At 33.0% G+C, this 25,422-nt stretch overlaps 4 protein-coding genes across 12 annotated transcripts in view; 3 read left to right on the top strand and 1 right to left on the bottom strand.

Moving 5' to 3' along the window:
- Positions 1–4,359: 4,359 nt before the first annotated feature.
- On the top strand, positions 4,360–6,764 carry LOC135949044 (uncharacterized). The gene is made up of 2 exons (XM_065498501.1): positions 4,360–5,996; positions 6,061–6,764. Exon 1 carries the CDS (start codon positions 4,363–4,365, stop codon positions 5,839–5,841), a length of 1,479 nt encoding a protein of 492 aa, XP_065354573.1. The 5' UTR covers positions 4,360–4,362; the 3' UTR covers positions 5,842–5,996; positions 6,061–6,764.
- Positions 6,765–11,579: 4,815 nt separating this feature from the next.
- LOC135949043 (protein KRTCAP2 homolog) lies at positions 11,580–12,454 on the top strand. Its single transcript, XM_065498500.1, has 3 exons — positions 11,580–11,741; positions 11,811–12,108; positions 12,171–12,454. The coding sequence occupies exons 1-3, from the start codon at positions 11,732–11,734 to the stop codon at positions 12,292–12,294; spliced, it is 432 nt and encodes a 143-aa protein (XP_065354572.1). The 5' UTR covers positions 11,580–11,731; the 3' UTR covers positions 12,295–12,454.
- Positions 12,455–17,572: 5,118 nt separating this feature from the next.
- On the bottom strand, positions 17,573–18,740 carry Vps37B (vacuolar protein sorting 37B). Its single transcript, XM_065512630.1, has one exon. The coding sequence runs from the start codon at positions 18,648–18,650 to the stop codon at positions 17,985–17,987; it is 666 nt and encodes a 221-aa protein (XP_065368702.1). The 5' UTR covers positions 18,651–18,740; the 3' UTR covers positions 17,573–17,984.
- Positions 18,741–19,267: 527 nt separating this feature from the next.
- Positions 19,268–25,422, top strand: part of osa (trithorax group protein osa) — a 163,879-nt gene continuing 157,724 nt past the window's right edge. For 6 of the 9 annotated variants that reach the window (XM_065512589.1, XM_065512573.1, XM_065512605.1 and 3 more), the window contains exons 1-2: positions 19,269–19,645; positions 20,534–20,980. The gene's annotated coding sequence lies outside the window, so the exon portion shown is untranslated. Of the gene's footprint in view, positions 19,755–20,533; positions 20,981–25,422 lie in introns of all 9 variants that reach the window. The other 3 variants (XM_065512556.1, XM_065512547.1, XM_065512565.1) reach the window with 3 other exon arrangements.

Genomic DNA, 25,422 nt, shown 5'->3' with positions numbered 1-25,422 from the left:
TATTTATTTATTTATTTATTTATTTATTTATTTATTTATTTATTTATTTATTTATTTATTTATTTATTTATTTATTTATTTATTTATTTATTTATTTATTTATTTATTTATTTATTTATTTATTTATTTATTTATTTATTTATTTATTTATTTATTTATTTATTTATTTATTTATTTATTTATTTATTTATTTATTTATTTATTTATTTATTTATTTATTTATTTATTTATTTATTTATTTATTTATTTATTTATTTATTTATTTATTTATTTATTTATTTATTTATTTATTTATTTATTTATTTATTTATTTATTTATTTATTTATTTATTTATTTATTTATTTATTTATTTATTTATTTATTTATTTATTTATTTATTTATTTATTTATTTATTTATTTATTTATTTATTTATTTATTTATTTATTTATTTATTTATTTATTTATTTCGAAATTAGATAATAAAGGTTTTTATTTGGATTATTATCTTATTTCAAACATAAAACAAAGTTAAACATTATTTGTAAATTATTTTCTAATTAAGATGTTTTCTTAATTCTGTTTACAATTTACAAAAGAAATGTTAAAATTAATTTTGTTTTTAGTTTAATAAGTTATTATATAAATTTTTAAAGTATTTGTACGAAATAGATTAATTATGTATAGTTTAATTGTGGAATTTACGTTACTTTTATTTTATATTATTCTTATTTTTTTTATATGTACATGCATTGATATCTCTGTTTTTGTTTGTTTGTAAAAAGTATAACAATTTAGAATCTCTTTTCACAATTCATAAATAAAAATGTTTTAGAAAAGAAACTGATCTTAGATTTTTATACAGAGAAAAAGATGTCAATGCATATACATAGATAATTATTTTAATTTAGTACGTATATCATAAATAAGTTATATAATACTAACAATTAGATGACATAGATTTGTATTTTAGTTATTTTCTTATAAATATTCACAGATATTAACGATGAAACATTAGACCAATAATTTCTTAATTTGAAGGACAAATAGGTTATTTTAGTTTTTCTTTCTTATGCAGGTTAATTCAAGTATGTAATTTGAGTAGTGTCAAGGTCAAATATAGGTAATTCATTTAGTCACAGGTTAGAGACGATCTTTTGTAATAAATTTTAATAAGCTAAATATATATATATATATAATCAGTGGTATATTGGTGTTTTTTTTTTAGCTCAATGTCCTATTTGTCTATATTGGCTTACCCAGACCTGACTTATCTTTTACTCAGCGTTCAAGTTCCTCTTACGGTATAGTTTTAGCAGACCCTCTATTGTGACCAGACATTCTTTTAGGTTCGGTGAGTGTCTTCACTGACCAATTATAGCTTAAGTTTTTCCTCAATAGATGGCATTGCCTTCATTTCCTTTTGTTTCTGCCTATTTACTGAAAAACAACGTTCTGAATATAAATACCTTATTTTCTTATTGAAACAATTTTCTCTATATAAAGCCGCAATTATAATTTAATTCTAATCCTGTTCTGTAAGGATTGAATTTAACTACAATTGTGCTTTATAACCTTATAATAAAACACAGAATTTTAACACATTAACTTCTTCATTATCTTGCAATCAATATTTTACGTTAAGTAAATTATGTATTCTTTAGATTCTTTAAATATTATATTGAAAGCAGGTTTCTGAAGACAAATTATGTAAAATTCTGTTTTATTATAATCGAAATTTTCCATAACTTTTAACGTTTCTCACACTTTTCTTACCTTGTATGTATTAAAAATCCTATAAAATTTAATGTAGTTTGAACTTCTATTAAATTATTTCAGTTTTACTTCTATTAAATTATTTTCTTATCATTTAATTGTATTTTAACACACTATACCACTATTTACTTCCTTTCCCTTAGGAGTTCTTTTAATGTTTAAACTATAAAGTATTTGTGTGTAGTCATTAAAGCGATCATACGATATTTTCCTATCATGACCACAGAATACGAACGTTACAAGCTACGTATATTTGTTGTTTTACGTTGGTATGTCAAGTTCAAGGTAAGGTCATTGTCAGTGGTTTCATTTTTTAGTCTTATACTGTATGTTTATTGTGAATGACTATCATCTTACCACAGGACATATCTGCCCTCTGGTGTCACGGGGCAAACATACATATTTGCTTTTAGAACCATTGGCGAATATCAATGATCAAAACAAAAACAATTAATAAATATCTAAACAGCTTTGGAAAGATTTGTCAGTGTTTTGTTGAAATAAAATTTAGAAAATTAAAATAAAAAAAAGGAAAATAAAAATTGTATTTATTTCCAAGTGACCGTCACAAATGTCTGCCTTTCAATTTCTGCATTGTAAAAGGGGACATAGTACTGGAATAATATTTATATTTTTCATCAGCTGTTTGTACTTTCGGATTTATTGCAGATATTTACTCGCCAATATTGACAGTTTAAACCAGCAAAAAAAAATAATCGACCACCCAAAAACAATATTCGTAATCTCAATACTTCAAGTCAAAAACCCGCCCTTAATGTTCAAAAACACTTAAAAATTAAGGGTTTTCAGAATATCATATTATTATTACATATCAATATTAATAGAGAATGTGGACCTTTTCGAAAATGTTTCCGGTTAGTCCACTTTTATAATGCAGAAATTGAAAGGCAGACATTTTTCTCATTCCCTTTTGAACTAACCTAAACCTGTGTAAAACACACTCTACCTCTTCAACTCATCGCCCACAAACTTCGATTTTATTGAAACTCTAGACTTTTGCCTGGATATAAACAATTTTATGCGAAAAAATCAATTTGGATTGTATGGCGAGGACGATTTTGATAAAATTAATTTTTTTTCTTAATTTAGTCCATATAATTCTCGGTGCCAAATTTCAGCGCTCTACGACCACTCCTTATAATTTTTGCAAAAAAATGTATGAAGCCATCCCTATGTGAGTCATGTTTATACCCTAAAATTTCTGTTTCGAAATCTATTCTAAAATCATTCAGTATTTTTTACTAAATAACAAATATTTTATTCCGAACCTTTTATTTTCATTGGTTCAAGTCCTAAATTAAACTTTTTATATTGTAACTTCTTGCAGTAATATTTATACATATATGTATTTATAGAAGGAGCTATCGGACCACTCATCTACAGTGATAGAAAGACTCCCTTTATCTTTTGTTAATTGTCGAATTTCAGAAACAATACAATTTTTATAAGTCATTATTACTTATTTAAATTTTGAATTGTGAACAATTTTAAGCAATTTAATAAAATTTAAATATATGGGGCATTTCATGTCAAGTGAACCAACTTTTGAAATCGATAGTAACTCAGACACAATTTTTCAACAAAATCGGTCGAGAACTCTTTGAATTAGAGGGGGTCAATATTTGACATTTTGGCCAAGCAGGTGTTTTTTCTTATCCATGTATCTTATTACCTATTGTTCTTAGCAAAATGTGTCCCAAATAGCTTAGATAGCTCTTTCTTCAATCTTTCGGAAAAAATAAAATAAAAATTTTTTAATGTTTTTTTCCGATATCAAAAACTTTTTTGAATTTTATTTTAAAATGGGCCCTTTTTTTCTTAAAATAAAGCTTGGATATTATCCTTTAAGACTCAGAGGGACTTTAAGACTTAGAGGGATGCGAGTGGGATAAATATTTTGTCACATAATTTTTGATATTTTTTGTAAAATCGAACTATTTTTTCCAATATGGGCCCTTTTTCCAAATTTTTTTCTTGCTCAAAAGAAAGCTTAGGTCCATTCCTTTAAGATAATTTTGGTCCCTTAGTGGAATGCGAGTGGGATATCTATCAAAATAAATATTTTGTAACTCCCCTGCTGCGGGTAGTCACCTTGAGTCTTCGGGCACGGTGCAGGGGCTTAAGCATCCTAAGGATGTGATCTAAGAACTACCCTCCCCATACCTCACAGCGTCTGTCCTCTATGTTAAGAGCGGCTGTGGGGTAAATGACCATCTTCGGTCGCCTAGCGATCACGACCTCAACTTGGTAGCGCCTGTTCCCTTAGTTAGGGCGGCTACCAATTTCCTCTGTCTGCATTTTCTGATGTCGGTCCGGGACTGTGGTTTGGGTTACCTAGGCAACATAACCGTACCTTCTAGCGTCTGTTCCCTATGTTAAGGGCGGCTGGAAATTACAATCTGGTTCTGTCAGTCCGAATGTTTTTGGTGAAAACTCAAATCCAGGATGCGTCTGTCTCACATTGAGCGGCATCCTGGTCTGCGTCTGACTCCAGTGGAGCGGCAGTGTCTTTTTCTTACCTATGGTAGAGGTATAAACTGCCAAAACCCCCCCCCCCATGAAATGTCAGTTTCTAACGACGGCCCTATGTCCTTGGTCGAGGGTGCTAAAATCTCCAAGGGTAACGTGAGTACTCAGGCGGAAGCCACAGGTCTGAGTGCCACTGGAGCTACTGTGACTGCGACGAATCAGACGAATACCCCGGGTCTGGTAGTCGGTGATGCTACTGGGGTAAACAAAACGAATAGTTTTTTGACTAGACAGGAAAGAGTGACTATGGACGACAGCGACGACAACCTCTCAGGTCTGAAAGGGTTAAACCTTTATGAGACTGATGAGGAGGACTTACTCATGGTGTCCTCCGAGCCGCTAAAAGCGAATGAAGACGTACATCCGGAGGCCCATGACCCTGCAAAGGGAGACACAGAACAGAAAAACAGGAAACAGGACTCAGAACAGGACGAACGGAAAAGGTTGGCGGGCTACAAACGCTCTCTCCGGTATGTCAGGACGTTGGACTCGCGAGATCCCGCGTCTTTGACCACCAGGGAAAAGCGTTTGCGGCGTAAACATACCTACCACATACAGAAGTATGAGGCCATGCTAAATACTACTGTTGTGGAGGTAAGGCCAGCCAAGACTAAGACCGAACCAAACCAGAGCAGGCAGGTGATCACATCTAAACATGTGCCCCATGCCAGCACTGGACCGAACACGATCATCGTCTCGGAGGATCTTGACGTACGCCCATCTACATCAAAGAGGGCCACGTCGGGGCCAAAGAGAGGTGATGACCAATGCGGCACGACGAAGTCTGCTAGCACAACACCCAAGGTGCTGTCCGCAATCTCCTCTACTCGAGGAACCGCGATGGCTTCCAAAGGTACAGCAAGCAGGCCTAGTATTAAGCGGCAAAGGTCAGGTGAAACGCAGGTGTCTGAGGGTAAGCGGCTGAAACCATCAACTAGCTTAACATCAGCACCTGAGCTACAAGTAGCCATCATAGATCGTAGTCAACCTGATGGGAAAATGACTACGGACAGATGGCTGCTTCTGGAGGAGAAGATCTTGCGGGCACTAGTGGACGAACTCGCATGCAGTGAGGATGATTCCTTCACTGCATTCGATGGCGCCAAATGGTTAAAGGGTGTCAAGATCATCGGGTGCGGTAACGAGAAGGCCCTAGGCTTTCTCAGTAACTGTATCCGAGGAGTTGGCGAACTCTGGCCCAATGCAAGAATCGAAATCGTCCCACTGGATCAAGTACCTTTTCGTACGACGGTGAGAGTGTGGGTCCCTCCTCCCCTTTTGGAGGACGAAGCCACGCTAACACTTATAAAGCGTCAGAATAAGGAACTTGGTACAGAGGACTGGACGATTGAACGAGGGCGCTCTAGGGACAAAGGAGAAGGCAAGGATCTCTGGATCAAAATTGGTTCAGAATCCCTCCGACTCCTGCGTTCTTCGCAAGGCGTCATCAAATACGGGCTAAACCAACTCCGGTTGATCTTGCCCGCGGTGAAGCGCAATGATGAACCCAAGCGGCCTGAGAGTGGTACAGATTAATCTGCACCACTCCGAAGCAGCATCGGACGATTTGCTGCGCTTCATGGAGAAGGAAGCTATCCACGTGGCCTTAATCCAAGAACCCTGGCTTGTAGCCAGTAAAGTTCGAGGCGTCCGGTCACGAAACTATGTGCTCCTTTCTCCGAACCCTGAAGGTAAAGTAAGGAGCTGTATTTTGGTCAGGAAAGACATTAAGGTTTTCCTTCTATCTAATTACAGTTCTGGTGATTTAACGGTAGTTGCACTAGAGCGACAAGGGTTACCAACCCTAATCATATCATCTGCGTACCTACCATACGACGAAGCTAATCCGCCCTCACGTGCCGTACGCACACTTGTAGACTGGTGTAACACAAGGGGCCATGATCTCATCATAGGATGTGATGCTAATGCCCATCATACTCTGTGGGGGAGCTCGGATATAAATGACAGGGGTGAGTGTTTACTTCAATACCTTCTATCTACTAACCTAAGTGTTTGCAATAGGGGTAATATACCAACGTTCTTCAATAGGATCAGGGAGCAGGTCATTGATATTACTTTGGTAGGGAACACTGACTCAGTTAGAATTCTTGATTGGAGAGTTTCACTCGAGTGCTCATTCTCCGATCACCACAGGATAGTGTTTACGATACAGCTTACACTGGATAGGGAAAAACCCTTTAGAAATCCTAGGAAAACCGACTGGGTCAAATTCTGTAATCTTAGTGACACCATACCACATCCAGCAATGGATAGATTAAATGGTACACGGGACTTGGACGACTCGGTGGATTTTCTATCCAGGTCATTAAGGGAAGCCTACTATGCTTCGTGTAGGGAGCGGCAGGGACCTAGGAAATTCCGGCAACCATGGTGGAATCCTAGACTAATGCAGCTAAGAAAGGAATGTAGAAAACTTTTTAATAAGGCGAAGAGGGACCAAGACTTGTTAAGCTGGGACGATTATCGTCAAAGCTTCAACACTTTCAAGAGGAAACCAGACGGGCAAAGAGGGAATCTTGGGAGCGTTTCTGTGGGGAACTGGAGAATACCACGGAGGCATCGCGTCTACGAAAGGTACTATCCAAGGATCCTGGTACGCCTGGATTCCTGATGAAACCGGATGGTAACTTTACTGAAAGTAGTATCGAAACTTTGGAACTGCTAATGGAGACACACTTTCCGGGTTGCAGGGATGATGAAAATGAGGTATCCGCTTCGGAGCATCTTGCAGCTTCTCAAATCCACATAAGTGAATTAGTTAGATCCATTGTTAGCGTGGAGAAAATCTCGTGGGCGGTGTCATCTTTCAAGCCCTATAAATCACCAGGGCCAGATGGCATATTCCCAGCGTTACTCCAAAAATCGATTTCAACCATCATGCCATGGCTTATAATGATATTTAGGTACAGCCTGGAAACAGGATACATCCCTAAAGAATGGAGAGAGGTTACAGTGGTATTTATCCCCAAAGCGGGAAAGGTAAACCACAGTACCGCAAAGGACTATAGACCGATCAGTCTGTCATCGTTTTTATTGAAAACACTGGAAAGATTGGTCGATATCCACGTCAGGAACATCCTCTCCCCTGATAATTTCTGTAGGGCACAGCACGCATACCTTAAAGGCAGGTCGGTGGAGACAGCCTTGCATGACGTTGTCGGAACTATAGAGGGGACACTTGACAAGAAGGAATATGTTATGGCATCTTTCTTGGATATAGAGGGTGCGTTTAATAATGTGAACATATCCGCAATAGTTGATGCACTGGGTGACTTATGTGTTGATCAGCGGATAAGGAATTGGACAGAAAATATGCTTAGGAGCAGGGCCATTAACTCTAATATGGGTATTGGTAGGACAAGGAAAGTTGTGACAAGAGGCACACCACAAGGTGGGGTCATCTCTCCACTTCTGTGGAATCTTGTCGTAAATAAAATCCTTTTCAGGCTCAGTAGGATAGGTACCAAAGTAGTCGCATATGCTGACGACGTTGTGCTTCTTATTCAAGGGAAGTTTCTTCCCACAATAAGTGAACTCATGGAATCAGCGCTCAGCGTTCTGCTATCATGGGCCAAGGAAAACGGTTTGGGTGTTAACCCTGCCAAAACCGAACTGGTTCTTTTCACCAGGAGATATAAAACACCAGAATTTAAACCTCCACGACTGGATGGTACTTTTCTGAAGTTTTCAAGCGAAGCCAAATATCTTGGCGTAATTTTGGACTCTAAGCTCTCGTGGAAACGTAATGCTGAGAGTCGAATGAAGAAGGCATTATGTGCCTTCTATATATGCAAGAAAACCTTTGGGAAGAGATGGGGTCTTAAACCATACATTGTACACTGGATGTACACCGCGGTCATAAGACCTATTTTGACCTATGGGGCTCTTGTTTGGTGGAGAGTGGTGGACACTAAGACTCACCTCTCTATTCTAAACAAGGTACAAAGATTAGCATGTCTTGCAATTACTGGCTCTATGAATTCCACACCTCAGGCCAGTCTAGAGACGATGCTGAATATAACTCCCCTTGATATATATATCAAATGCATTTCTGCTAAGTCTGCTCTACGACTCAAACAGTCGAGCGGACTGAAGCACGATCGTATTGGTCATGGCACCATCCTACAAAAGATAGGCAGGCCAATCATAGGGAGGGAAACGGATTATGTAATACCCACACCGAATTTTGATAGAACATTTAGGATCAGAATACCGACAAGGGATGATTGGGCCGCGAACTCTGTCCTAAGAGATGACGTGATCTCAATCTATACTGATGGTTCAAAGACAGAAAGAGGCACGGGCTCGGGAATCTTCTCAGATGAGCTGGACCTTTTGATGTCTCTTCGATTACCCGATACCTGCACGGTTTTCCAGGCAGAGATTTATGCTATTGATACAGCCGCGAGAAGAATCCGGGAACTGAATCTCGAAAATTCGACCATACATATCTACTTGGACAGCCTGGCATCAATCAAGGCTCTTAACTCCAACGTGATTAGGTCGAAATGTCTTCTCAATTGTATCAAATCACTGGCACAACTGACACAACATCACGTGGAGGTGATATGGGTTCCAGGACATGCGGGCATCCGGGGAAATGAAGTATCTGATGAGTGCGCAACCAACGGGTCGTCCCTGGACGTATCTCTTGCGCAAAGGGATATTCACACTCCCTTGGTGACAGTATCAAAATTGATAGATGAATGGGCTTGGAGCGAGACGGAACTCAGGTGGTCAAATATCATCACTTGTAGAATATCCAGAATGCTCTGGCCCAATCTGACAGAGGATAGAACTAAGACTCTTTTGTCTCTTAGTAGGAATTCGATTAGACTTCTCACGGGTATAATTACTGGGCACTGCATGATTGGACATATGTCTGAACGTATGGGTTACCCACGTTATGGCTATTGTAGAAGTTGTTTAGATGAAGAGGAGGAGGAATCGGTACAGCACCTTCTATGTGAATGCCCAGCCTTACAAGAGCATAGACTACTACATCTTGGTAGAGCTCTTTTCCATGATCTGGACTGTCTCAGGGATGTGTCACTAGTGAATATGATTGGGTTTATTAGAAGTACCGGCTGGTTCCCATAGGGACCACAGAAATCACATAATAGACGAAACTAGGGAGGGAAACTATTCTCACTTTATGTGTGACATTTTCAGCATAAGGGAATAGTACTTCTAAGGGTACCACAATGGGCCGCAAGGCCTCCGAGTGAACTCGCTAACTTGCGAGCAACCCACGTAACCTAACCTAACTCAAGAAATACAATTTTTGCAATTTTTTTGGCAAAACCAAAATTTTTTCCAACATGGACCCTTTTTTTGCTCAAAAGAAAGCTTAGGTCTTTTCCTTTAAGACCTATTTGGTCGCATAGTGGGATATCTATCAGAATAAATATTTTTTAACGAACGTTGTTGACAAAAAGAGAGTAATTTGAACACGCATAAAAAGTTATATGATAAATAGTAAATGAGCTTCGTCGATTCGACGAACAGTAACCATCCAGGGTTAATCAATTTAATAAATTTAAATATATGTATATGTAAATTTATTCGTTTTATTCGATTATTTAAAATTGTTCGAATTATTCGTTATTAGAAAATGGTAATTTTTAAATTATTCGAATAATTATTCGTAAGAAATTATTGGATTAATCGAACGATCATTAATCGAATGAATACCCTATTATTTATAAATAGATATTTTGAAGGGGTGTCTACTATAAGAATTACACATCTTCTCGTAGACCCAAAGGATCCATTGTGATTAGGGTTTTTATCCCGGGAATTCCCGGTACAAATTTCACGGGAGTTTTGCCAATTTTTCACTACCCGATTCACGGGACTTTTACTCGGGAATCCCGGGAATTAAAAACTGATGAAAATACAAAGAAAACAAGTTAGAACTCAATTTTTTTCACCAAATAACCGTGAAATGTTTTTTTTTACAGTTTTTTGTTTATATCTCTGCAATAATAGACCGCTTATTATTATTTATTTGGGGTTTTTCGTATGAAAATTTAAAAAGTGAATTCATTATTTATAGAATTTATTTCTTATTGAATCATTTAAATTTCTTCAAATCCATGACAAAATAGCTTAAAAATATATTAAATGATTAAATTTTTCTTCAATTCAAATATTTACAAAAAGGCTTAAGAGGCAATTTTTTTCAATTAATTTTGTAAATGATAAAAACAAAACTGAATCAAGAAAAAAATGTTAACTCAATTTGAATTAACAAAACTTGATTCATTCAAAGTTTGAATAAATTCTATTATTAATTAACTTTAAAATTAATTTAGTTTAAACAAAGGCTTTTGAATAATCAAAAAATAATATTAGGAATGGATTTATGGAATGAAAGGCTGACATTTTTTAATTACGGATTAAGAATTTAGCTCAAATTGTATTATTTAATTCGAAGCTCTGATATAATATTAAGTTTTTATACGACATTTGGCTATAATATTCCTAATTTACAGTATCATTATATATTTCGGGAATAGCCGGGTACCCGGGAATGTAGAAAAAATTTCCCGATAATCAAAAAAGGTCGGGAAATTAAAAACCCTAATTGTGATACATATAATAATACCAAAAAGAAATAAAATCGAGGTAATCGTAGTTGTTCTTTATACCTCAACCATTTCTGAGCCGATTTAATATAGCAATCTACGTTGGACTATATCGGATATATAGATATATAAATCATGTAAATTATGTGTGAGCTTCGGAAAGTTGATAAAGGAAATTGTGAAAATTTACTTTGCCTACACCTATTTATATTATTATAATTATTTTATATTATACCTATTTATTTTATTTAATTTATATAATTAATGAATTAATATGAATTCACATTGGTGATGCCGGACTAATAATAACAAGGTGGTAACACTGTGTCTAAACACAGAGTCGTATTTTGTATTTGTTTTTCTCACTTTCCACGACTGGAACGGCAGAGCAGAGAAATCATGTTTGTCAGTCAGACCCTTCAAACACGCCATCTAATTTACATGGCGTGTTTGTCAGTCATGGTTAAGCAGGGAAAAGTCAAACTGTCAGTCAGGTAAGGTTTACATGTGTTCGTGTGAGGTGACTGTTTGAAGAGGTTTTCTGTCGCAGAGTTTGTTTTTGCGAAAAACAAACACACAGCAGAATTATATTTTTTTTGTTTTGACATACAAAAAATACATTGTTTCGTAAAAAAACTACGATGAACAAGTAAAAATGCAAAAAACATAGAGAAAAAACTGAAGCACCTCCCGGAATAAAGAATAAATCCAAGAAGACGCCTACATTCCGAAAGTCAAAATCATAAAACTTGAAGAAGTATTCCGGAAAGACAACCAATAGAAGATAAAAGAAACATAAAAATTCTTAAAAGAAAATGATTGAAAGTAAATATAAAATTATATTTATAAATACTATAAAAAGACTACAATTATTTGATTTGTGTGTATTTTTAGAGCCAGTGCACCCAAAAGCCCATCTCGGCAGTGCGATTATATCTTGCATTTTAAGTTTAGTCATTTATGGCACCCTACGCTTTTATGCCGAATGGTTTACATCCACCCAATTGACCACAATATTTGGTGGTTTCGTCAGCTCTTGGCTTTTCCTCTTTAGTTTAACATCTTTGTCCAATGTGGAAATGTTAGTGTTTGGTGATGATTTTGCCTCCAAGTTTATACCCGAAATTCTAATATGTTTGATAATGTCTGTGTTGGCAGCCGGTGTGGTGCACCGGGTCTGTGCCACAACATGGTAAGTTTTGGAACATTTTGACCATATGAAGAACTGTTTTTAATAGTGTTTTCACTTTATAGCATTTTATTTTCAATTTTGGCCTTATATTTTGTGGATCGCATTTCCAACGATTGTTATCATAAGACCGCCATTGCTCCAGAAGCTATACATCCCCGTAAAGGTGGTGGAAAGAAAAACAAATAGGATTTATATCTGTAAGCGGTATCTCTTGAAATCTCTCTTATCTATGAAAACATAAAACGCGAATACATATTTTTCTTTTACATTTACTACTAGTATTAACTACGAATCTAGGAAACACTCTTAACATTTGAATAAAATTTAATATAAATTAATGCTTTAATTTATTTCGAATAATTTATTTGTAGTTGTATGAATGGTGGGCATAATTCCATGGATATAAATGAATGAATCTTTAAATGTGGGTTCCTCCCTCCCCAAAACGATCCACTAAGAAGGAATTTTTGGAAATTCGAATGTTTAGGGAGTAAATTCGGTAACCTTGTCAGCCCAATTATGAATAAAAAATTCCGCTGGTGTTTGTTCCCCTGGAGCTTTTTCCCATTTAATTTGAATAGGAAAAATAAGAAAAGGGAAAAAACTCCCGGGGAAATTTTAATCCTAATTCAAATCTAATAAAGATACAAAAAACTTAAAATTGCATGTTACTCCATTTAAAAAATAAGCTGACAATTGTTTCGTACTTTTTCGAAATTCGAAACTTTTAGTGGAGAAAACGGGTAAAAACTGTATTTTGGTACTTTTTTGGAACCCTATGTATCTTTTAAACCAATAAACATAGAAACAAAATTTAAATCGTATTCATTATCAAAAAATAAAAATATAAGTTTGATACTTTTTGGAAATTCGAAGCCTTAAGGGATAAAAATTGTGTTTATTTTGGTACATTTTCATAAAATATGTTTTTCTATAATTTGACAACTCCCACCACGTTACAGAAATTTATTTGAATAAAATTTTACCACCGCAATGGGGATAAAAAAGGTACCAACAATTATTAAGCCAATTTTGATCATTTTTTCCTGGATAATTAAGTAACAGGGTATTATTTGGAACTCGAGTGCCAAGGTGTATATTGGGCTATATAGGTGTATATTGAGGGGTGTTCAATGAGGAAAAGGGAAATTGGTACTTTTCTCCTAATGGTACTTTTTTAATATTTTAAATTATTTCACTTATCGACATTAAAGTTAGCTGATATGAATCTGAGTGAAGTTAGGAATAGGGGATAATATTTAGGTACCAAAATGTGAGAACTGAACTATAGGTACTTATTTATTCTTCTAATGGTACTTTTTGAATTTTCTATAAAAATGGACTTAGAAACATGAAATTAAGCATATCGATGGCTTAATATAGAAAGGTCATATCTCAACGTTTAGTTACTTTACAGGAGAAGGAAAAAACTCAATAATATCAGAAAGTGAAAACAACTAAAAATTTGTAATATATCAAAAAATATTTATAGAAAAGTTGGTTTCTTTATTATAAACCAAAAAATATGCATTCAACTTTAAATGAGTTAGGGGTTTTTCTTTCAAACGATTTTTTAAATGAGTTAGGGCTTTTTTATAATTACCGTAAATCTGTTATTCGTCAACATAGGAAACTGAATTTTTTAAGGGAGGTCTATTTGAGTTTTGTGTACCAGAATATGTAAAAACCCCGATTTTGAAAAAAAACGAGATACTACCTTTCTATATTAAGCCTTCGATATATGGTCCTAGGTGAGTTTAAAATCTAGGGGGAGATTTTCTGGTACTTTTTGTAATTTATTCACCAATGTACCTAGAAACATGAATTAAAGCTTATATGGACACGAGTGAGTGCTTTTTGGTACCTTTTCTATATTTTAATGGTACTTTTTGAATTTTCTGTAACAATGGACATAAAAATATGACATTAATGGTATATGGTTCTAAGTGAGTGAGAATTCTAGGGGAGACTTTTTGGTACTTTTTCTTTATTCGAATGGTACTTTTTGTAATTTCTTCACCAGTTAACCTAAAAATATGAAATTAAGCTTATATGGACCCGAGAGAGTGGGAAACCACAAGTGGGGGCTTTTTGGTACTTTTTATATATTCTAATAAAACTTTTTTAATTTTCAAAACCGCGGTTTCGGTTTTAAAAAATGGAAAACCGATAATAATGGACCTAGAGTTTCCAAAATCCGAAGAATTTCAAAACCGCGGTTTCGGTTTTGTGATAATTTATTAAATATTAAGTGTTATAGAAACAAAATTAGTTGATAATATAGGAAATGCTATACAAATTTAAAATTCAAACTTGACGGGTTATGGTTGTTAACTTGTTAATTCAATAACTTTATAAATTTTGTCTTTATTATTCCAATCTAGTGTTCTTAATATTTTTATATAAAATTTGTTGAAAGAAATTTTTCTTCATTCTAAAATAAAATTTTGATAGAGAATTTAATTATTTTTTAATTCAAGAATGGTTTAGTGAATGCGAATTCAAAAGTGATAATCAATGGTACTATTTCTTTATTGTAATGGTACTTTTTGAACATTTTATAATAATAAACCTAAAAATTTAAAATTAGGCACACATGATTCTGAATGAATTTGAATTCAAAAAAGGTGACTTTAGTGGTAACTTTCTTTAGCATTTTCTATAATAATTGGCCCAGAAATATGAAATTAGACATTTACAATTAGATTCACAAAGTGAGACTTAATAGTACTATTTCTTTCTTCTAATTGGGTGGCAAAGCGCACCGGGTCAGCTAGTTAAAAATAAATAACAAAATGGTTTCAAGAGCTTTTTATGGAAATCATTAATATTTTGAAGAATGCGATTTACTGATTCCAATCACAAAAATCAATTACGACTATAACTAACCTCATTAGATATCTTGCAACCAGAAGTCACTTATAAGTGAAATTGATTACGGGCTATCACGATTTTTATACAATACCAATACAATTTTTTTTGGTGAAAAAAAATTCGGTTTAAAAAATATTTTTTCCGATTTTGACCCATTGTAGGTCCAACTTACTATGGTCTTATATACGTCGTTGCAAATGTCTTTGAAATATCTATCATTAGATATCCATATTGTCTATATATTATTGCCTTAGTAATCCAGATATAGGTAAAAAATAGGTAAAAATCGAGGTTGTCCTGGTTTTTTTCCTCATCTCATCCATTTGTTGACCGATTTTACTGATTTTAAATAGGAAACTTCTCGAAAGCATGCCTGACAGAATTATTTACTGATTTTAAATGGGAAACTTCTCGAAAGCATGTCTGACAGAATTATTTACTGATTTTAAATAGGAAACTTCACGAAAGCATGTCTGACAGAATTATTGAAGATTTGGATCCCGAAGATATCTGGGGTCTTCAGAAAATTGATTTCAACAGACAGACGTACGAACATGGCTTAATCGACTTCGCTATCTATAATGATCCAGAATATATATACTTTATAGGGTCGGAAAATTATATTGTGGAAATTACAAACGGAATGACAAACTTATATACATATATATACATACCTTCTCACGAAGGTAAAGGGTATAAAAAACCGACTTCTACAAAAGTTATTATCGTACAACAACTCTTTAATAAATAGTGATTTATCCAAAGTAATATCCTCAAAAAAGCTCAAAGATTTCAAAAAATTTGTTTACCAGTTGTCATCGTACACGCAAACCAAACGGATGCATCGAAGGACAAATGTAGTACTGAAATATGCTGTAGTTGATAATAATGGTAACATACTTTCTATAAAAACTCCTTTCACTGCTGAAGTAGTTGGAATCTTGCAAGCTAAATACATTACTAGCAAATTTAAGAAAAATACGCTAATATTTTTAGACGGTCTATCGGTTATATCGGCTATACAAAACCCAACAAATAATAAATGGCGTTCTGTAACTTACTAGTTACAAATTATTAAAAAAAATAAACACATTTGGATTCCAGGACATTCGAAATATGCTAGCTTAGCTCCAATATATAGAGATGAATTATGTTAGAACGAACGAAATTCGACTTTGAAGAAAAGATGAAATGAAAAATTACTATTATCCATATTATTCCTAAAAAAAACCAGACTTAGAGAAAGCGCAATACCCAGCAAAAATAAAAATATTCTCCCGTTACCTATGGGTCACACAATTTCCGCACACCAGCACCTAACAGTCAATGCTGTGGATCTACAATTTCAGTGGAACATATTTTGTCAGCTTGTCCTAAATTAAGAAATTTTCAATCTAAATACTTACTAAATAATGATATTAATCTTCTTAAGAAACCAACCAAAGATAATACTCATGTAATACAATTTTATATCCAATTTAAGTATTAAAATTTAATATTGTAATTTCTAATATAGCTGATGGCCCTGGCCATAGGTATTTAAAGAACTATAATTGTCTATTAGAGTATTCAAACTTAATGTAAATTGCTTTAGAATGATTTAGAATGCAACAAATTGCAACACTATAAATAGGATATCTACAATAACTAACGAACTTCAATATTGAATAATTTTTCCATATGAGGATAATATCTACGCTTAAGGTTTCTGGGACATCGTTCCCTAAATAGTCTTTCAGAGCTCTCGAATATGAGGCTAGAGGGCATTAATGCCTTTATAAGGAGCAGAAATTGGTTAAAAAGACCAATTTAGAGTGACCTAATAACCTCTTCGGTTCGCAATTTTTATCTCCTCTCCCTCTTCGGACATCTTTCTTTTAACTTTATTCAATCTTCCCCTTCGTTCTTTTTCACTTATATCTGTCCCTCTTTTTCTGACGTTATACTTTCAGGTAACACAAGGGGACCTATAGCTTTGGACCCACGTGAGCTGCTTTTGTTTTCTTCACTTCGCGGCTGCCTGGAAACCTTACCTTAATATATAGCACTTGGAATTACAAGAAAATATTAAATCTCTTGTCGGAATCGATGCGTCACGGCTTCATATGGTTATATGGAGTTGTACTTTTATATCAAGTGTCACCATAATCTAATGCCAACTCTTCGAAATTTTCAGATTGAATAAATGCTGGTAGGCCTGAGTACAGATTAAATTTGTAGACGAAAGAAAGTGTAGCTTAAAAGAACGAAAAGCTATAAAAATGCAATAAGAATTAAGAAAAAAAAGATATCAACAAAGATATATAAGAATATTCATTAATATACCTTATATGGTTGCTAATGAATAATGTGGCATATATATAAAGCGAATGATAAACATATACTATTTATAATATGTATGGTGCAACCAAATTGTCTAACCCACATTTTCTCAATCTCTGGTTATTTTTCATCGTGACGATATTCTGATAGTTCTCATACAAAAATTATATTAATTGGAAGTATATCGTTTCGAAAAACGATAATCAGAGATTAAGAAAATGGGGGAAAGAATCATCAATTCTACTTAAAGAAAAATAATTACACCATATTATTTATACTTTTTTTTAACTCTACGTTATTTTTATTATTTTAAAATACTTAATTTGATAACAAACGATTAACTTTAATATACATATAAGTGTGTTGTAAATAAATCATTTTTTAAATAACTTTTATAGGAGATTAAAAAAGAAACCAAAGATAAAAAGATCTATATATAGTTGTCCTGTAAGTGGTGCTTTTTCACCAGCATAGTATTGTTATATATATGTAGATTAACTGAATTTCCATAGAAATTTAAAAAATAAAGAGATTTGCCATCATCACATTATCATTCACATCCTCCTCCTCTTTTCTACCTGTTCCGAATTGGGCATTTTGATTACAAATTGCAAACAAAACTTCTAATGATTTGTACGCTTATGAGGTCAACAATAAATGACACAAGAGCTGGCAGTTAGTTAATAGGGGCGTGGTGGTGGCATTGGCATCATGGGTCCCATAGGATATGGAACACCGCCGCCGCCATAAGGTGGACGTGGTGCGGGATAAAAACCACTTGAGGGTATATTGCTATAGGCTGGTCCAGCCATGTTGCGTGGTGCTGGATTTGGGCCACTATGTGCTTGGCGTCGCATAAGTTCTTGCATTTTCTCAGCCTTTAGTTTGCGTAAATGCATTATCTTGCGGGCTGGCAAAAATTCTTCCAGAAAATTCTCAACATTTATATCGTTGTCTGTGAATTTTTTAATTATAGCCTCGGAGTTCTCTTCGCTTTCTGCAGCTGCTGTCTGTAGCAAAGCTAAGGCCGTTTCCTGACTTACACCACCAGACTTCTCCTTAATGAGGGACAACTTTTCCTGTACAGCCTCACAACATTGTTTACCCTCCTCGTTGAGCTCGGCTACTTTTCCTTTCAATTCAATTATCTGTGGTTCCTTTTCAATGTTACGCTCAGCTTTGGAACGGTTTTCTGTGAAAAGACTGTCCTTTTGAGCCTTTAAAATTTGTAAAACTGCGTCAATCCTCTCATCAAGTTTTTCATCATTATTAAGTAGATCTTTTAGTTCTTCTGTCGATAAAGGATTTATGGAAACTTGCAATTGATTTAAATATTCCTGATACATGGTATTTTACTGGATATAAATCTAAACTTTGGAATATTTTCTTATAATTTCTGAATATTTCCCTGCTTTTTTCTTTCTTCTATTGTTAAAATTAACTGAGAGAATAAGAATGAGAGCGTAGAATAATGAGTAATTGTTTTGAAAAACAAAAATAAACAAGAACGTTACCAGATGTTCATCAAAGAAATGTAAATGAATAAAAAACAATATTTATTTACAAAATAAGCAAATGACTCTAAATAAATATAATTTAACAATATTTCAGAGCCTTTGCTTTAACATAAATTAGTAAATGGCTTTAAAAATATTAACTAGTTGCAAATTGTTAGTAATTGGAGCAATATGGTAGTTCTTTAAAACGCCCAAAGTATGGCTACCCAAGAAAACAGAGTTGCATTTAATATTATTTCATTTTACAAAATATAGGAAAATTAAATTATTTCTAGCAGTCCTACAAATTAAATAGACAATTAATTTGTTGATCATTACAAATTTCATTGGAATATAGTCCAAATTCAAATAAAATATAGATTTTTTTAAATATATGCCTAGTGTGGCCATATTTATGTTAAATTTCTTTATGTATACAAGTGGCAATAGTAGTGAAGTTGGCTGCAGTTCGTGACCGGCCATGATTCCAAAAATCACAAAAAATGGCCGGACTTAAGCTTCGACAAAAAATGGAGTCATGTCGTTGTGCAAAATTAATTAAAAATTTTCAATAAAATACCATATATTAAGTGCAAAAAAAGTGTTAAAAATCAAGTTAAAGTCTAAAGCAAAAAGTTGAAACTGAATTCCCCCAAAAAATTGTGTAATTTTGACGTAAAACTTGCTTTGAAAAAGGCAAAGAAAAAATTTTTCTTCATTCGCAGACTCTGCATACAAGCAAAAATTTTTTTATTCGTGTCCCGAAAGCGAAGCGTAGCCAGTTGTGGTAGTAGAGTAGATGAAGAGTTTGCTGGTGCTAAAGCTTAAAACTAAATCCGCAAACGGTTCGTGTAAATTTTATTAATATATATAAAAAGAAAAAATCTGTTAAAAGTCGTGGAAATTTTTGTAAAAATTGTGTAACTATACGAAAAAGTATGTTCTGAAAATTGTGTATGTTTGTGCATTGAAAATATTTTGACGACGAATCAAGCACAAGATATGTATGAAGAAAACATTGTAAAAATTTCAAAAGATTAAACAAAAAATGTTGAGTGCTTGTGGTCTGTGCGACGATATATGATCATTTAATGATCGAAATTGCAAGATTACAGGCAAATTTTTAGCTAGAAAAAGAAAAAAACGTATTGAATAATTGCATGTATCCATAAATTTGTGTATATTATTTGTCTGTAAAACACTCGTCGTCATTCCTTGCCTCCTTTTGAACGTCATCGCCACCTCCAACCAACCAGGCAGCCAACCAATCAACCAGGCAGCCAGCCAGCCAAACCAACAGTATTGGTGCCACAATTTTGTCGTCGTTAGTTTTTTAGATACATCGGCACAAATCTCAGTTCTTCTGGAAAACATCATATAGAAGAAGCTTCAACTATACGTTGCCACACCAAATGTTTTCATAAATAAAACATAAAATTAAACGAATAATCGTTATACTAAGCTAATAAAATTTCCTATTAATAAGGTGTAAAAATCTATGAAATTTTAAAATATATCTATTACTCCAATTGTGCATTGAAAAAGATATTAAATTGTAAAAAAAAATATTAAGCGGCCGCGAAACAAGTTTTTTCTGTTGTCTTTTCTGTTCATTTTCAACAACAACAACAGTAACGTGAAATCGGCATTAAAATTTGTAATAGATTACAGTGAAAAACAAAAACAACAATACTACTTTTAATTTTCTACTCTTTGTGCTCTCTATTTTACAGTTCTCTTATCATACTATAGCTATCCCTTTCTATGCTATAAGAAAGTTATATGTCAACAAGAAGAAGACATCTATACTAACAAACGTGGGTAGTGTGCAAAAAAAGTAAAGAAAAAAACAAAAAAGAAAAACAAATTGAAAAGAAAACAAAACAAAAAATACCACAAAAACCAACAACGAATTAAAAAAGTGAAGAAAGAAAAAAACGACAAGTGAAAGAAAATAGCAAGAAATTATTTCAAATATAGATATAAAACAAATAAAAGTTAAATAAATTTAAATCAAATTAACCTTTCCATTGAAATTTTGTGTGTGTGTACATTTGTAAAAATATTGCATGTGGTCGTCGTCTCTTTTATAAATCATTTGCTGAGCAACGAATGTATGTATTCATTCGGAACTGATGTCGAGTTTTTTTAATCACAATTTACAGTGATGATCTAAATGTGTAAGTATTCCCAAGTTTTTTTTCTTATTATAGTTTTTATTTTAATATAGAACGTATTTCTACTATTTGCTGATGATGCAAACGAATCATTTTCTGTTAGTCGGGTTTATTTGTTGTTGTTGTTTTTGCAATAGCTCGTAATTCGCTTAACATGTTGATGCAGAATATTGAAAGTGTGAAATCTTTATTTTGAGAATTACTAATTATTTATGATGCACAATAATACATTTAAAACAATTTAAGTTGGACGTAAAATATTTTTTAGATTCCAAATTAGTTTGTTATTAACGCAAGTCTACAAAGATGTTACAAATGTTTGGGAAGGGCTTGGTGTATCAAACTTGTATTCACGGTCATATGCTCTTTATAGGAACAACAGAAATTAATCACCCTTATTCTACTTGGCGTCGTCGACATCGTCGTCAATATTGAGTCAAAAATTGGTAGATGTTACGCCGATATCGATAACAATTGGTAACTTTTGACAGCGTTTTGTACTTTAACCCGACTTATAGAAGTATAAAATTCTGTCAAAAGTTACCAATTGTTATCGATTTCGGAGAAACATACCATTTTTTGACTCAATATTGACGACGATGTCGACGACGCCAAGTAGAATAAGGGTGAATATATACACCTTCGCAGCATTCCATATAAAAGTCTTACTTGAGGTAGAACCACCAAAACTAGAGAAAGCAACGAACTTACTGCCTAAAGTTCCTTAGAAGTAGCACAACATCCTGTTATTGTATAATTACTATCAAGCACTAATATCAAGTAATAAAAAAAACCTGAGTTAACTATGTCGAGTGGTTTCACATCAGCAAACATTTTTAATGATCCTAGTCAACGGTGTGCAACTCATGTTTTGGTTTGTTGTCACCCCAGTAAATATTCCTTGCTAAAATCACCTTCCGCGTTATATACGGATGTATTTTCGACGATATCACATTGTTCCTATGTGACATCTACTTGTTTTTTATAGAGTATGAAATGATACAATGGACCTTTTCCATGGTCTCAAAGGATTTACTATCTTTCGCCCTACGTTAGAAGGACTAACTGTCTAAAGCAATTATATATATTTTCAAGCCGCTTCTAGGCACTGGAATCACCCGAGTTCACTCTCCCAACTCAACTCAGTCACCACTTCTGCTACAACAGCATCAACAACAAACAGTAATGAGAGCAAGAACGTTCTTTAAGTTTGGACTAAAATCAATTATTCGTAGGTCGTAGTCGTAATTTGGGAAAATTTTCCGTGAATATTTTTTTTATAATTTAGTTGCCAATCGAATGATTGGATTATATTCATAGATTCTTCTACACATACTTGCAACAGAAAGCCAGTTGACATAGAAGAATAGCGATTTAAATAACCAAATTTATGTCACTGCATCTAAAATTTATCAGACATAACAAATTATTTGATTAGCGATAAATTCGGTTATTACAATTGAAACTAGTATTTTCTCCGTGTGACAAAAACGGAAAAATGTCTATTAAAAACAGGACGTAGGTCGACAATTTTGAAATGCTGTACATTTATTTAAACTTTTAAGGATATTTAAATTTAGACAAAATATAAACAATAATAATGGTTTAAATTTGGTTATTTCTTCAGCCTTTTGGTGTATGGCGTACCAGATTAAAGAAACAGTTTGTATTTAATATTTATTCTAGTACGAAACGGTCGATGGCTTAAAACACGACAAGGCTGATTCAAAAAGCTTAAAATATTATTTTTCAAATTAACAACCGGTGTAGTATGTTGTAAAATTTGTTATTGCTTTAAAAATATGTTTTCCTTACTACGATACAACGTATGTTGGACAATTATTTCTTGTAAAATAATATATTTTGTTGACTGTGAGTGTAATCAGAAATTTCCAGTATTAAACAATATTTAAATTCAAAATTTTATCTAGTTTTACTAATTCTGAATAAAACTTGAAAGTCTAATAAGAACGCGAATACCATTGTTATCGTTATGATTGAATAGCAAGCTGTATATCATTAATAAATCGTTGATTATAGATAATCGTTTGTAATCAAAGAAATAATTTGTATTCAGTAGGGTAATTTTTTGCCATTAACATTTTAATCAAAAATACATGCAATAATTTTTAAAATTGGGACCAAGGCGAATTTATACAAGGTGGAGTCAGTCAATCAGCTGATTACTTTTTTTCGCTTTTTGGTTCTAACAGATGTCAAAGCTTGTTTTTATATTTAAATATCTACATATTCTAAGCTTATTAACAAAATATTTATTTTTTACATAAATAAGTACAGCCCTCACTATTCAATTATCTACAGTATATTAAGTTTTAATACCTACATATTTGTTTAATATTTCATTTTTGTTTTTTGACATTTGTTAAGACCAATTGTTGTTTTTGTAGAACTGACACCACCTTGTATAAATTGGACTTGATGATTGGGACTATTGAAATGAACTAATATGGTTTATATGATAATTGTAAACTGATTAATTTTATTTATAATATGTATGTTTACTTCCCATACTGCTTGGAATAGGGCTTTTAAACTCAGCTTAGTAAAATAGTTCTCTAATCAAAAAAAAAAAAAACATTTTCAACTTTCCGCTATTAATAATTTTATTCCAGTTATAAATATCTGAGTACATCCATATTTTTCCTTCATTAGCCAGGATAGCAGTTTCACTAATTATCAGTTTATGAAGCATGTGCTCAACTTTAAAACAAATTGAATATTGAATTTCTAATTGCAATTCCAAGTTGAATATACGGCCTATAAAAACTGTAGTCATATCTACTACCTTTTACATACAACACTGTGTTACATTTGCTTGTTAACAACGAAAGTAGTGGCCATAAAGTAAAACGAATAAATGAGGAAAAATGTATAAACGAGAGAAGACAAAAAAAGTGACAGACTACTGACGGTTTTGCTGCTGCAGCAAAAGAGTTTCATTTGAGTAATCCAAAGTAAAAAGTCCGGGAATTGTACATTTAAAAGCGCTGTGTTTGTTTCTTTTAATATTTACAATAAATTATTAAATAAAAAGCCATAAATCCTTAAAAAAAAATTCATAATAAATTGTGATAAAAATAAAATGAAAATTTGTTAAAAGTTAAACAAAAAATAAATCTTGAATAAATAATTTGTAATTTTTTTTGTTATTTTTTCGCGTTGCACAAATATTAAATGCCAGAAGCTCAATTCAGCAGTTGTACGTACTAATGTAGTGAGAAATCATCAAATTAAATACATGCATATGTATATACAAGAGGGAATGTCACAGCCATACTATACGAAATTGTAATTGTCGGTTTGTGTATTGAATGTTTGTTTGAAAACAATGAATGTGTGACAGAGTCAGCCAGTTGGTTGGTGCTGCTGTATGTATTAATCGTTTTCGTGCTGTATTCTTCGTATATACGTTTTGTTTTTGTGATGTTATACGTCCGTCTTTCGGTCGGTCGTTTGGTTGTTAAATTGTGTTTGTTGTATTTATTATATTTTTTTTAGTTTTTCTTGTGTATTTTACTTCATCTCGTTTTGTGTGTGTCTTCTCTTTATGTACATTTTGTTTTCAAATTCGTTGTCGTTTTCGATTTGTTTGTCGTCTGCCTACTCGTTCGTTAGATGTATAAAAAGTACATTGATTACGTTGCTTTACGTTAATAATGGGAATGAATTGAGAAGAGTAGAAAGTGAGTGAGTGAGTGTTTGTTTGTAAAGAAGAATAAAGCATGTTGTTTGTGTAATTTTTGTTCGTTCCTTTCGTTGTTTCGTATCGTATGCATGCAATTCATTTCAATTTATTTAAAAAAGTATGATGAAGTAAAAAAGTTATGTACGTAAAGTATTAGTTATATTTTTGTTGTATGTCATTTGTTTTGTTGGTTAGATGTTGGGATACATTTTTCTTTGCTTGGTTAGTTTTAATATTGTCCAACATGTAGTTAGTTATAATTTCTCTTCGTTGCAATAGATATTTATTTTTTTATTGTAATAATTAATTATGTTTTCTGTGTATTTTTTTATTTCCTTTTTGTTTTTTGTCATTCTGTCTCTATACTTAATTTTTTGCTACTCTCTTCTATAACTTGCTATTCTCTATTTTGCAAATTCTTTTATTTCATAGTTAGCTTTGTCGTTGTCAATTGCTGATTTTTTATTGCTGCTGCTGCAAATGTTGTTGTTGCTTTATTTTGCTACTTTTTTTTTACATTAATTCTTTGTGGTTCATGGTTTTGCTGTTTTTTTTTTATTTTTTTAATTCTTTGTTGTTTTTAGTATCATTACAAATTTCTATCCCAGTTTATAATCATATATTGTACTAATTCTATTACATATTTCGAATACATACTACCATTAACATTATTAATTTTTTTTGCTCCGGGTGTTGGCAATTAAAAAATGTATCTACATGTATAACTATAATTTATTTG

This window comes from Calliphora vicina, chromosome 1, assembly GCF_958450345.1.
Source record: "Calliphora vicina chromosome 1, idCalVici1.1, whole genome shotgun sequence".
Taxonomy (NCBI): domain Eukaryota; kingdom Metazoa; phylum Arthropoda; class Insecta; order Diptera; family Calliphoridae; genus Calliphora; species Calliphora vicina.
Note: the sequence above shows the minus strand (reverse complement) of the source record. Positions and strands in the feature narration are given on the sequence as shown.